Source organism: Marmota marmota, unplaced genomic scaffold (assembly GCF_001458135.2).
Source record: "Marmota marmota marmota unplaced genomic scaffold, marMar, whole genome shotgun sequence".
Lineage (NCBI taxonomy): Eukaryota > Metazoa > Chordata > Mammalia > Rodentia > Sciuridae > Marmota > Marmota marmota.
The window spans coordinates 5,590,057-5,603,903 of NW_025999926.1; the positions used below are offsets into that span (position 1 = coordinate 5,590,057).

General features: G+C 46.8%; 1 protein-coding gene across 1 annotated transcript in view; it reads right to left on the bottom strand.

Moving 5' to 3' along the window:
- Positions 1-13,847, bottom strand: part of Aopep (aminopeptidase O (putative)) — a 309,239-nt gene that overhangs the window by 93,573 nt on the left and 201,819 nt on the right. Inside the window, exon 11 of the mRNA XM_048800350.1 lies at positions 5,077-5,137. Within this exon, the coding sequence (XP_048656307.1) occupies positions 5,077-5,137 (61 nt within the window). The remainder of the gene's footprint in view (positions 1-5,076; positions 5,138-13,847) is intronic.

Sequence of the window (13,847 nt, forward strand, 5' to 3'; positions counted from 1 at the left end):
GATAGAACCCAGTGCCTCACATATGCTAGGTAAGCACTCTACCACTAAGCCACAATCCCAGCCCCAGTCTGGATAGTTCTTTAGCAATTAAAATAAGTAGTGCTGAAGAAAGATTAGATGGAAAAAAGGTATCCGAATAAATCTGCAAACAAAAATGATTAACATAGCTGGTTGTAGTGGCACAGGCCTGTAATCCTAGCAGCTCAGGAAGCTGAGGCAGGAGGACTGCAAGTTCAAAGCCAGCCTCAGCAAACAGTGAGGTGCTAAGCAACTCAGTGAGACCCTGTCTCTAAATAAAATACAAAATAGGGCTGGGGATGTGGCTCAGTGGTCAAATGCCCTTGAGTTCAATCCCAGGGGTTGGGGGGAGATTAAAATACATATGTGCACCTTGGATGAGGAGGAACCTTACAGTGAACAAGAAAAGGAATAGAAGTCTATTTATAGAGGTGACAAATTAGTAAAATGTACAACTTTCTTAACAATAATGTGCAGTTGGCTCTTCATATCCACAGACTCTACATCCCTGGATTCAACCAAGGATCAAAAGTATTAAACAACAACAACTACAACAAACTACATCTGTATTGAACACACACAGGCATTTTTCCTTGTCACAGTTTCCTAAACAGTATTGTGTAAAGCTGCTGATGGAGCCTCTGCATTGTATTAGGTATGATAAGTAATACAGAGTAACTCAAAGGATCTGGGAAGAGAGATGTAGGTTATGTGTAGATATCCTACCACTTTACATATGGGACTTGGCCATCCAAGGATTTGGATACCCACAACAGGCCTTGGAACCACTCCCTACACATACTAAGAAATGACAGCATACTATTGAGAAAATTCAGTTATGATACTATGCATTAAAAAGCAATGCAGCTGTTAAAAATATATTGCTCTTTGAAATAAGGCAGACTCAAAGTCAAAGCTTATATGTTTTCTCTTATATGGCTAGAGAGAGAAAAAAAAAAAAGAGGAATCTTATGAAAATAGAAGGAGACCAGAAGGGTAGAGGGAGGAACTCTGGGGAGGAAGGGGGAAGTACTAGGAAATGAGATTGATCAAATTATCTTATGTGCTTATACGATACCAATGAATCCTACCATTATGTATAATTAAAATGTACCAATAAAAATATTGCTCTTGAAATGTATTAAGGATAACTGCTCATGACACAGTCTTAAAAAAATGAAGTTTGGATGATAAAATTCCAATTTTATTTAAAAAGGGCATAGCAGGGAGGATGTGAGAGGATGTACACGGAGCGTGGTAATCCTGGGGAGTACGACTGAGGGGTTCAGGGTTGTTTACATCTCATATTCTGCTATTATTTCAACTTGCTATAGAAAGCACATTGTTTTTACTTTTAAAAAAGCAGATAAGCTGGGTATGGTGGCATATGTCTGTAATCCCAGCTACTCAAGAGGTTGGGGCAGGAGGATCACAAGTTTGAGGCCAGCTTGGGCATTATACTAATACCCTGTTCCAAAAACAAAATGAAAAGGTTTGGGGTATAGCTCAGTGGAAGATAGATATATATATATGAGAGAGAGAGAGAGAATAAAGAGAAAAGGGTAAAATATGTATTGGGATATTTAGAATAATGACTAAAAGGATATGTGTAAAAAATAATCTCTTGGTCATTTTTTGTGTGTTGTCATATTTTTATTTATCTTTTAATTTTTTGTGATGTGTGTATATGTATATGTGTATGTGTGTGTGTGTGTGTGTGTATACACACACACACACACACACATACATATACATACATACATATATAGTTTTTTTGTTTTTAGTGCTGGGAATTGTGCCAGGGCCTTGTGCTTGCCACTGAGCGACATCCTCAGCCTTGTGGTTCTTACTGATACACACAACAGTTACATACTCATACATGTACATAACATAATTTGATCATCTCATTCCCCATACCTCTATTCCCCAGCCCACCCCTCCCTATCCCCTTTTACTATTTTAAATTAGTACATACAATGCCATACAAGTGGGCCTCATTGTGGTGCAGCCGTACACATAGACAGCTGATTCTGTTACCTTCTTTCCCCACAACTCCCCGCTCTCGATCCCTTCCTCTAATCTCTTGGTCTCCTCCCATTTTCATGAGATCTCTGGGTCATTTTTATTTTTTATTTATAAATTTTTAAAATATTCTAACATAAATGTTTAATATTTCTACAGTCAGAAAAATGTCACAAAGTGAGTAATTTACCCCACTGAGGGCACGATTTAAGTCTCTCTGGAAGATCAAAAGTCATAGGGTGAGATGCTCTTTAGAGATGTTGATCCAATTTCTTTTACTTGTGTGGCACTCATGCTCACCTCTGTTGTTGCTGTGGCTATTTTATTATTTTTTTTAATGACTTCCAATCAATGTGGCAAAAAAAGGAAAATCAAGGCCAACCACAAAGCCAGCCTTCCTAAGACAAAAAGCCTCTGTAACCGCGGGGTGAAAACCTGAGCAGGAAAACGTGACTTCTGTCATGAATGACTTCAGCTGCTGGGGGCCAGAAATGTTGGAGAACAAAGAGCACGGAGGAGTCTCACTACCCAGTCGCCATTCCAGGGCAGGCATGCTAGGAACTTTATATCATCACCATGGGGACGAAGGACAAGGCCTCCCGTGCACCTGAAAGCTTCTGCAGCCTGAGGTCTCAGGTCCTCGCCACACCTTTTGCTCAAGTGGAAACAAAAAGAAACTTTCCAGGAGTCTGGAAGGGCTGAGAGCAGACCAATGACCAGCAGCCACAGAAAGGGAAGAGGAGATGAAAAGGTGCGCCACCTGGTCACCCAGCGACAGGACACTGTGCACCAAATCAGGGTCCTTCTGTCTGCTGCTGTGTTTTTACTAAGGAGTTCAGGACCCAAGGAAATAGCAGTTATGTCTTAAAGACAATTTACAGCCAGCTGGCCTCTTCGCACCTGTCTGTTTCGACAGCAGGGCATCAGTTCATAGCAGGGATTCTTAGGGCTCACACGGCAAGCTGGCGCTCATGCAACCAGATCTTGGAAAGAGCACGAGGCTCACAGGCAACTCTCTCCCTGCCACCGCCCTTCCCCCTTTAATGAAAAACAACAGCCTCCTGGTCCTGGCAAACCCCTCCTCTCCAGGGGAAGGTACAGACCCACAACCCAAGTGGGACATGCCAGCTCTGGGTGCGAGATTAAGAACGTTTTCTTTTTCGTTCCCTCTGGCCTAACTGCTGCAAGTAGCTGCCTTGTCCCAGGCCGGGAAGTCTGGACACCCTTACAACACTCTGACTTAGGAAGACAACTGTAGGCAAAGGGCTTCAGACTGTCCCCGAGCCCATCTAAAGCATGAAGGGCCAGGCTGCAGTTCTGACCAGAGGAACCTGAACCCGCTCTCCCAGGATATTCTGCATGGGGGTGACCTGGTCTATAAGTCACCTTCTTAGAAACTGAAGGGCCCCGGAGCTGCCTTGCTCCACTCCATTTTGTTCTATTGTTAATTCTCTTTTGTTCCCAGAGGATTGGGCCAAATAAATAACTTTTAACAAGTGACATGCACTCCTGAACTAAAGGCAGAAAGTCCTTTTTTAGGAACAAGTTAATGATGGCTGGTGGCAGACAATTTTCTCAAGTGATAGGAAAGAATAGAGAAGTGAGTTGAGGGATGAAAAGGTAATGGAGACACCCTGCCCCCAGCTCCTTCATTTCATGGATCACAGACATTGATTGACACTCAGACACTCCCAAGGGGAAGCTCATATAACCAGCCATGAAACCAGAAACAAGTAGGTCACAGGGGCTGCTTGAGCTGGGGCAGAGCTTCTCACTGCCATGGGAGTCCACCCTCAGCCACTAAAGCCCACCACAGTGGTGTGCAGCCGCCCTCACCCAGACAGGGAAAGCTCCAGGCCAAAGCGTCCTTTGACTACCTTGTCTGGGATGACACCCTCAGATTCCCCAGGGCCCAGTCTCTTGCTTGAGTCAGGATTTGGGTTGGTGAGGGGCCTGGGCTGCCCAACAGGCTCTAGGAAGCTCAGGACCCGGAAGAGGGTTGGGGAAGAGGAGGTTTCAGGTCAGGTGACTCAGATGGGACTAGGGCTGGTCAGGAAAAGGCGTCTCCCTCAGAACCGCCCATGGACTGAAAGGGAAGGAGAAAATCTTGACTAAGAGTGAGCCCCAGGCCCCAAAACAGAGAAACGAACTCTAAGCAGATAATACAGGTGAGGCCAGCCTGAAGCAGGAGGCTGTTGCATACCGGGGAGGGAGGCTGAGAGGCAGGTGTACTGGAGAAATAAGGGAAATGAAAGCTGTCTGCCTATTTGGCTACATCCAAAGAGTAGAGCTAGAGGTCAGCTGCCCAACCCTGGGGGCATGAAACTGTTGCCTGGTGACACTACCCAAAATATGCCCCATGCTCTGTAAGAACCCATTTAACACACAATGCAGAGGATAGCATCATGTCTACTGTTCTGGTTTGGACATGAGGTATTCCCAAAAGCTCCATTGTTAATGCAGGACTGTTTGGAGGTTAAGTGATTGACTGTGAGAGCTGGAACCTAATCAGTCCGTCCTAGTTTGAAGGGCCTTGGTGGTAACTGGAGGTGGGGTGTGTCTGGAGGACGTGAGTCACTGGGGACGTGCCCTGGAAGGATGCATCTCCCCTGTGGCCACTTCCCTCTCTGTTTGTCTCCTGGTCAGCTACGAATGGAGCAGCACTCCTCTACCCCACCCTTCTGCCGAGATGTGCTGCCTCGCGTGGGCCCAGAACAATGTACTCAGCCACCTGTGAACCCAGAACCCTGAGCCCCCAAATAAACCTTTCCTCCTTTAAGTTGTTCTTTACAAGTATTTTGGTTACGTGTCACAAAAACCGACTAACATCCACCCATAGCATCACAATAAATTGAAACAGTAGCCATAGGAGTGCCCTCAAATGGCACACTGAAGTGCAGTGTTTTCCTGACTTAGGGACACTCCACCTCAGCAAGATCATTACGTTTATGTACATGTACTAAAAACCATAGTCATGATTGGTGGGCTGAGCAGTCTGCTCTCCACAGACTCCTGAAGCAGTTATCTTGAGCATACCTTTGGCATTCCAGAACTCTCAAGCCAGTCTCGGAAGATGTTTTCAACAGATAGATCCTGCCTTTGGGAAAACAACAAAAAGTAAGGGATTAAAAAGTGACAGCGCTTACTACACAGACTGCTTCCCTCTCAATACTCAGGCAAGTCCCAGCATTGTTCTTCCAGAAGGAGAGTTTCTTTGGAAAATGAGCAATGCTACCCTGGGTTTAAATGTGGGAGCAAACCTGATCAAATCAGTTCTCTCCCATCAAGCACATTAACTGCATGTGGAAATGAAAGAACCACAAGCACACCATAGTAGTGGGTTTTCATGTTTTCAAAGAAAACTTCTGGGGCCAGGCTGGTGGCACATGCCTATAATCCCAGAAACCCAGAGGCTGAGACATGATGATTGCAAGTTTGAGGCCTGCCTGAGCAACTTAGTAAGGCCCTAAGCAATTTAATGAGACCCTGTCTCAAAATAAAACATAAAAAGCACTGGAGATGTGGCTCAGTGATTAAGATGAGTCCCCCTCACCAAAAAAAAAAAAAAAAAAAGAGAGAGAGAGAGAGAGAGAGAGAGAGAAGAAAAGAAAAAGAAAACTTTTGGTTGGGAAAGTCAATTTGGGAGGGTAAGGCATACTCCTAGGACACATTAGTCAGGAGTGCTTCCTAGAGAGCAGTGGAGGAAAGTGAAAACTGAAGAGTAAAAGCACTTAGTGCTTCAAATATAAACTTCATTGTAACAAACTTTATAATAACAATTTTTCTGCAACAAGCAAAAATAATGCACACCATTATCAGACCACAGAGAGGCTTAGGTATATGGAATTAGTATAGCTTCCACTATCTAATTTTCAAGTAGGCCAACATCAAATTGGCTCAATTTAAAGATTGCCTGTTACATCAAATGAAATTTATTTATTTTTTATTTTTTATTTTTTTTGCTTTCATGCCCTGCTGACTTGTCTACTCCTTAAAATTACTAAGTATATATTTAGGAAGGGCAGCTCCGAGGTTATATCTTCCCATCTTCCCTGGCTAATGAAGTTTAAAGCAAACCCATTCCCTTCTTCCCTCTTCCAGATAATTCCTACTCATGCCCAGACTCTCTGCTTACAGAGAGGCCCTTCCTGGACTTCTCAGAGACTGAAACAAGGCTTCCCCTGTGCACACAGCACCCACTGTGCTCCCTATCCTCCATGTCACAGCATTCAGCCCAGTTGGCAACTGACAGTCACTCAATCACTTGACTTTCACTGTTTCCTCCCAACAACGAATCTCTCGGGAGCTAATCCAGCACTTAAAACAGTCCCTAGTGTACAAAAGAATTCCTACATAGATTTTTTTTTCCTTGAATGAATAAAGACACATTTTCACTGTTAACTCAATAAATATGATTTCTTTTAAAGAGAATATTCACCTTTCCCAGCAAGATGTTCCAAGTTGTTAAGCTCTGTATCTTTTAAAATTTTGCAGACATACACGTGCATGTGTACCTGTACATTTCCTCCCTTGCTTTTAGAATTGTGGAAGCAGTTGTGGAAAGATGGTGTTTTCTGCAATGTTAAGGTGCTGGAGGGCCAAGCCCTGCCCCCCTGCCTCATGGGCAGTGTGGAGGAAGGAAAGCAGGAAGGGGCTGGAAAAAGAAGGGATAACTAATTCTGTCTTCCTTTTCTTTCTCCCACTGATCACTGGTGCCCCCTGTCTTCTCTGTCCCAGTAACAAGTTAAGGATGCTCAAGAAGGCAACCACTGCTATTTCAAAACAGAAAAAATGCAGGGAGGGAAAGAAGACCATGTAGAGAAAGGGGTCAGGATGCACATGGACGTTGAGGTCCCTCTGTGGGACTAGCAGGCAGAAGAGAGAGGACAGGATACAAGAGGGCAGAGGGATGACACCACCTCTCTAGGTCATCCCTGGACATGCCTCCCAGGAAACCCAGTGCCACGAGCAATGACTGATTGGCCAGGAAAGGAGAATGTGGCTGGCTGGACACTTAGGGAGCAGCAACACTGAAAAGGTCAGAGAGAAAATGGGGCTCTGACCCCAAATGTGGGCAGGCAAGCTGGAGTTCCCACCGGAGCCTCTGCAACAGCTCAAAGCCCAGGGCTGCTCAGGGGTAAGGGCGGGAACTTGACTCCTTCACCAAATGAAGTATCCTCCCCAGGGGCACATGTGGAGGCAGGTAAGGTGGGGTCCCTGCAGCCATTCTAAACATGAAAAGGTCTTCAGTTTAGCAGTCTTGCTACCATATAAGTGATAAAAATTACTCTTTTCTGCCAGTCTCACACATTTCACTAGGAAATAAAACGACATCAATTTTCCTTAGACACAGGTAGGACAATGTCCTTCACCGACACTGTTTCCAGCCACAGAGGAGATACCGTGTCTGACCTTCTGGGGCAAAACCTCTGTCCCCCATCTTCTTGACACTGAAGAAGCTGGAGTGAGGGGCCTGCTCCTGAGCTGAGCTGAGCTGCACGTGGCATCTTGGGAAAGGGGTCTCCTCAGAACTTCCAACACCAAGAGCAAGAAGCAGGCTTCGGAAAGGATGTGGAAAGGGCAGGAAGGATGATTCAAGGGCAGGTGCCCTGGGCCCAGGAGGGAGGTCAAGGGAACTGGGATCAAATGTCCTGAAGAAAGACGTTTGGGAGGCGACTTGATGGCCACGTTCGAGTGATTTTGCAAAAGACAGCGAACAGCTGCTGCGCAGCACTGTGGAGGTTGGACACGAGGACAGGATGGGAGTCTCCTGTGAGGAATTTTCACTTACGGACACTTCTCTAAGCGGCCTGGAGAAGGGGCTGCAGTGGAGGGCTGGAATGTCACTGAGAAAGGCCCGAAGCCCTTGCCAGAGCAGGAGGAGGGCAGGAGAATGTCTCTGAGTGGTGGACACTCGACGGAGGTCCACTGGGCCCAGGTTCTGCGGAGAGCTGGGATGGAAAACCCAGCAAGTGACTGAGAAACATGTGACAGACACCCGTCTGCATGCCAGCAGTTCTTGCAAAGCTGGGGCTCAACTGCTGTGGAAAGGGTCCACCTGCCTCTGTGGGACAGGGAAGGAGGACGGTGGGAGGAGCACCGCAGAGATTCTGAAAGGCGACAGTGCCGGAAGTATGTCCTGGTGGGAGGCAGTGCTGTCTGTCCTGCCCAGGGCAGGAAGGGAAGGGATGCACAGACAGGGAGGGCCAAGTTCCACTCAGCCCAGCTCAGGCAGAAATGAATCAGGGTGTCCTGTGAGGACTTTGGAGGCCCCGCAGCTGAGCCCTGGGCCTGCCACGGAGGCTATGAAGTGGCTGTAGAATGAATGACAGGAGAGCAGGGAAACAAGGATGAGTACTTGAGGGAGAAGAGGCTGGAGGCAGGGAGACCGCAGGGGAGGCTGCTGCTATTTCAACAGGAGGCAGTGAGAGGTGAACTGGACGTGGTGTGTCGGGGTAGAGTGGAAGGTGGCATCCAAACGGTCCTATTGGAGGCCTGGGAGACAGTGTGGCATCCTGGGCCCCATCCATCTCTGCAGGATGACCCTCCACAATCTGTCCATGCCTTGGTCCTGTCACCTCTGAGGTTCTGTTCATTGATGAGTGCTAAGGAGAATTCCACTTTCCCATATCTGGTGCTTGTGCACATTCAGACATTGTTACGTAGCAGCACTAAAAACAAAGCAAACAAAAACTCCTCTATATCCTCAAAAACTAGGGATGAGACCACCATATGACCCCACTATTCCACTCCTCAGCTAAATCCAAAAGATTTAAATCAGCACGCTACAGGGCACATCGATGTTTACAGCAGTGCAGTTCACAACAGCCAAGCTGGGGAACCAATTTAGGTGCCCATCAACAGACGAATGATAAAGATAAGGTGGTGCATATACACAATGAGGTTTTACTCAGCCATAAAGACGGATGGAATTATGGCATTTGCTGGTAAATGGATGGAATTGGAGAACATCATGCTAAATGAGATAAGCCAAACTCAGAAAGCCAAGGGTGGAATGTTTCTTGGGTGGGGTGGATACATCTGCAGTAGAGGAAGGAGGATGATGGGGAGGAAGGAGGGACAGGAAAAGGGAAGAATGGTAGAATGAATCTGACCTAACTTTCCTATTAGAGACAGGAGTATACCACAGTGAATCACACCTTTATGCATATCCACAAGGCACTAATTAAAAAAAAAAACTACAAATAAATAGAAGAAATTATAAATAAATAGAGTAGAAAAAAGGGAACAGGGGTATGATGGAAGGGAGGGCAAAGGAAAGTACTTGGGACGGATTAGAAGGAATTATATTCCACTTCCACATAAAGGCACAGAAGTAGCAGCTACTATTTACTGAACATCTACTGCGCACCAGACAAACTTCATCTAAACTTCCAATAACTGCAAGACCAACAATTCCGTTTCCATATTAAAGCTGACCAAATACAGGTTCTGAGAGGTTAGGGAACATGTCCAAGGGCATGCAGGTAGCATCTGCCCGGCCGGGATTCAAACCTAGGCTGCCTGTGAAGCCCTGGCAACTCCTTCTGCTCTAAACTTAGGCCTCAGAATGAGCTGGTCCTGTGTAGGCAGACAATCCTGCAGGAGAGCAGAGCCGCCGCCACTCCCAGCACCCCAGCTTCTCCCTGTCGCGCTCCTGCAGTAGCTGTGCTGGTGCCAGTCCTCCTACTACCGTTTAGGAGAGGGGAGAGAGCCATGGAAGGGCAGTGGGAGGGCAGGAGTGCTGCCCCTGATGAAGAGGGTATGTTTGCTCAGATCACTTTCTTTTGGGAAGCTGTGAAGCATCTTACACCCAGCATCACGTCCCTCCTCATAACATCCCTGAGAAGTGCCGTCCATTGTTGTGTGGTGTTTCCCAAGCAGATGGAGAAGCACAGGCAGCACAGGAAGATTCTGGAGAGAGTCAGCAGCGACAGGCGCCTCAGCTCACAGGCTTGGGGCAGGCAGCCCCAGCACCAAGCTCGCCTGGGGCTGCTAAGGTGGGGTAAGCATTCACTCCTGCTGCTTAAAACCACAGCCCTATGGAAAGGCTGTGTAAGTGGCCTAACCTCCTCGGGAACTGGCAAGAACTGCTGAGAGTACTTAAGTCGGCTTGTAGACAGCAGTGCTGAGGTCAAAAATCGACTTCTACACTTCTGGACATTTGGAGTCCAGGCCAAGGGTAAAGTCTTTCCCTCTGAGATCATGTGGCTTAGATAATCACAATAGAGGAGCAGAAGCATTTCCACCTCGCCAGGACCCAGGACTTACAGGAAATTACTCTTCTGCATGTCTGATCACTATGGAAATTGATTTTACACAGATAGCTAGAAGTACGCAGACCCCAGACGGCCAGTCCTCCATCAGCACTTCCCACTGCAGCCTGAGACCGGCCACACCCGCTCCTGGGCCTCCAGGGTATCTGGAGCTGCAGGTGGTTTTGCCTGCTGGCTGGCTGGCTCCCTGCTGTACTCCCACATCCTAGGGGGCAACTCTGAGTCTCAAGGTCTGACCACCAATCCCTTGGGGCTACCAATGCATCACACTTAGTTAACACAGCGGGGGAGAGGATATGCTAGCCATCCTGGCAGGATCCTGGTTAGAAAAATAAGCTGTGTTTAAAGCACACAGAGTGCCCAGTTGTTCTCTTCATGATGTTAAAGTAAACAGAAATAAACATCGGCTTGCCTGAAAATGGTACTGCACATGCCCGTATGAGCTGGCTCAGTTGAGTTCTGAGGCTGGGGTGACAAGGATGGGGAGCTGATTATTAGGCACATCTGCTACATGTGACTGTCAACCTGCTGCTGAGCAAGTGAAGTGCCTTTTTCACTCCTGGCTCCTGCCTTCAACCTCCTGAGATCCTAAAGATCACATTCTGCCCGGTGTGGTGCCCCACACCTATAATAAGGCAAGCGCTCTACCACTGAGCTACAACCCCAGCCCTTGGCAGGACTTTTGATTCTTAAAAATCCAAATACTGCAATGATAACTTTTACTAATGACGTCAGCAGTTGGGGACGCTGACTCAGAAGGATTGCAAGCTCAAAATTTAGCGAAGCCCCAAGCAATGCAGTGAGACCCTGTCTCAAAATAAAGAGTAAAAAGGCTGGGGATGTGACTCAGTGGTAAAGCACCCCTGGGTTTAATCCCCAGTACCAAAAAAGTAAAAAATAAAAATAAACATCCCATTCTGCCAGCATCTCTTCAGGGAAGCACAGAGCCCTGGCCACTTTCGCAAGCACTCCAAGACCCACGGAAGCGACTCTGAAAGTGCAGGGCTTTGGAGCTCGGGCCTGAAATGGGACAGGACCTAGTGCTAAGACGCAACCCACACCCTACATGGATTTTAAGGTTTCAGTCATCTACATTTTAAGTCCCCTCTATACACAATGGTTGCAAATAGTGTGCGTCTCAGAGCTTTTGCACACGGTTGCTTATTTTCTTGATGAAAACAAGGCGGTTGTGCTTGGGCACGCCATGACTGCCGATGAGACATTTACAGCAAGAGTGCTCCCTAGCTCTGGGTGGGGGTGGGTGTACTAGATCAACACCCCCACACACACATACACACAATGACTGATGGGCAAAGAGAGCACTGGCAGCCGCTGACGACACAGGAACACCAGGTGGCCAGGAACATTGGGCAACGACTCCCCAGGGTGCTCCCCTGCCAGGGAGAATGGCACCTAGCATTTGGATCTCCCTCTGAGCACTCCTGGTTTTTCTCACCTTATCCCCTCACTGCCACCTTCAAATTCTCTGCCCTTCCACACCCTCTGCTCCATGCTGATTCCAGGGTGTAGAATCCTAACAGCTGCCCCACTATCTGTACAAAGTCACTTCGTGGTGGAACTTAGTGATCAAGAAAGGTCAGGCTCATGCTTGACTCCTCTATTCAATCCTCACAACTAACCAACCAGGTTGCATGGATGGCACCCCTCAAATATTCCTCACGTCTGTTTATTATGTTCAACACCACTGCCACCATCACCACCTCGGCCGTTACTTCTCCATCTCAAGATCTCCTGGTGTCTAATCTACCCTCCACACTGCCTTCCCAGGGTGTCTTCCAACCTGAGGATGGCACTCCTCCACTGACAGCCTCAGGGGGCCTCTGCCTGCAGCTTGAGGCTAGGACAGGGGAGACCTTTCTCTGCGCCCTCAGGACCCAGAACCTCACAGCCTGCACTGCTCCTAATGGCCTGTTTTGCCCCTGTAATTGGCTACGAGCTTCCTGGGGGCTGGGCCTGGGATTTGTTCTTCTCCGTTTCCCAGCATCCCGCCTAAAACCTGGGATGAGAGACACTCAATAGAGAATGTTAAATAAATGGAAGCAAGAGAACAACACAGGGCTGTGACACAGAGACACTAGCTGACTAGTCCGAGCTGAAAAGCCTTGTTCTGTTCAGAGCAGCTCACGTGCCTAACAGATGTGCACAAGGATCAGTTTGCAACCGGAGCCAAAGATTAGAGGCTCCAGGGGGTAGGTGTGGGGCCTTTGGAGACCTAGATAAAATTGGTACAATATGTTGCATAGGTAATAGGATAAACAGTCAGTTTTAATAGCTGAACTAGATTCTGAGATTAGTTAGCAAGCAAAATGATGTTTAAGTCTTAAAAATATATTCCAGTACACTGGCTAAAGTAGATTCATGGTAAAAATGAAATCACCTTAACTTTTAAGGAGAGTTTTCAGAAAGAGGCCTAAACATGCTAGGGAAAACACAAAAGTGGGAGAGGTAGCCCAGCAAAGGCCATGTGGTCGGCGGCCACATTGAGACAGGGACGCTGCTCTTAACTTCCACAATTACAACCAAAATCTCTTTGTGGGCCCCATGTGTTGACTCAATAAATATTCACAAGATAAAATCCAGGTCCCAGAGCCAGAGGGCTCAGGGGCCATCCAAATGAACTCCAAAACCTTATTATGAAGAAGATTAAAAGAGAGACCTCCCAAACTAAAAATGCACTTTGCTGCTTCAGTGAAAATTGCTATATTTATGCTCTAAGAAGTTCTGAAAGAATGTGTGGTTATCACACAGAACAGAGTCTGGTAACAGCCCAAGGAGGTAAGACACCATGCCTGTGAATTTTCTTTTCTTTTCCTTTTTAAAGAAAAGTGCTCCATTCTATTATAGGGCCTGAAAAAGTTATTTTGGGGTAGGTACAAAAAAAAAAATGGGGGAGAGGAGGATATACATTTTGCAGTTTATTCTTGATCTTAAGAATACTGGCCACATCTGATGTGATTTTTGCATGAAGAAAAGCCCATATGTCTACTTAAAAAAAAAAGGATGGCAAATCTGAAACATTTAAGACCTTCCAAAATAAGGCATGGATCTCCAGCAGCATCCTGAGCCGGTGAGTGTCTTGGCCAATGACTAAGGCCTCCTGCAAGCTCCACCAGCTGCAATGGAGCTGCAGAGACAAGGAGGTCGGTCACCAAATAGGACGGACACGTTAACTCTGTGGTGCACTGGCTTCCTTTATGTGTGTTTCTACTGTATTAAAAAAAAGAAAAGGACTCATAATAACCCTTTCACCTGCTGAGGAATGAGTCTGGAGTCTTCCTTAACAGAAGTTGGAATAAGGGGGAGTTTAAACAAAAATAGGCCAGGCAAAAATCCAATATTTGGAAAAAAATCTCCACATCCGCATGGGCCTGGGTCCTCTCCTGAATTTTCATGTCATTGCCTGCACCCAGTCTGACAGCATAAGCCCAGACACCTTACCCTGAGACACCCAATTTAGAAAGCATGTAAAAGCAGCTCATCAACATGTAGGTGACTGGTCCTGCATGAATC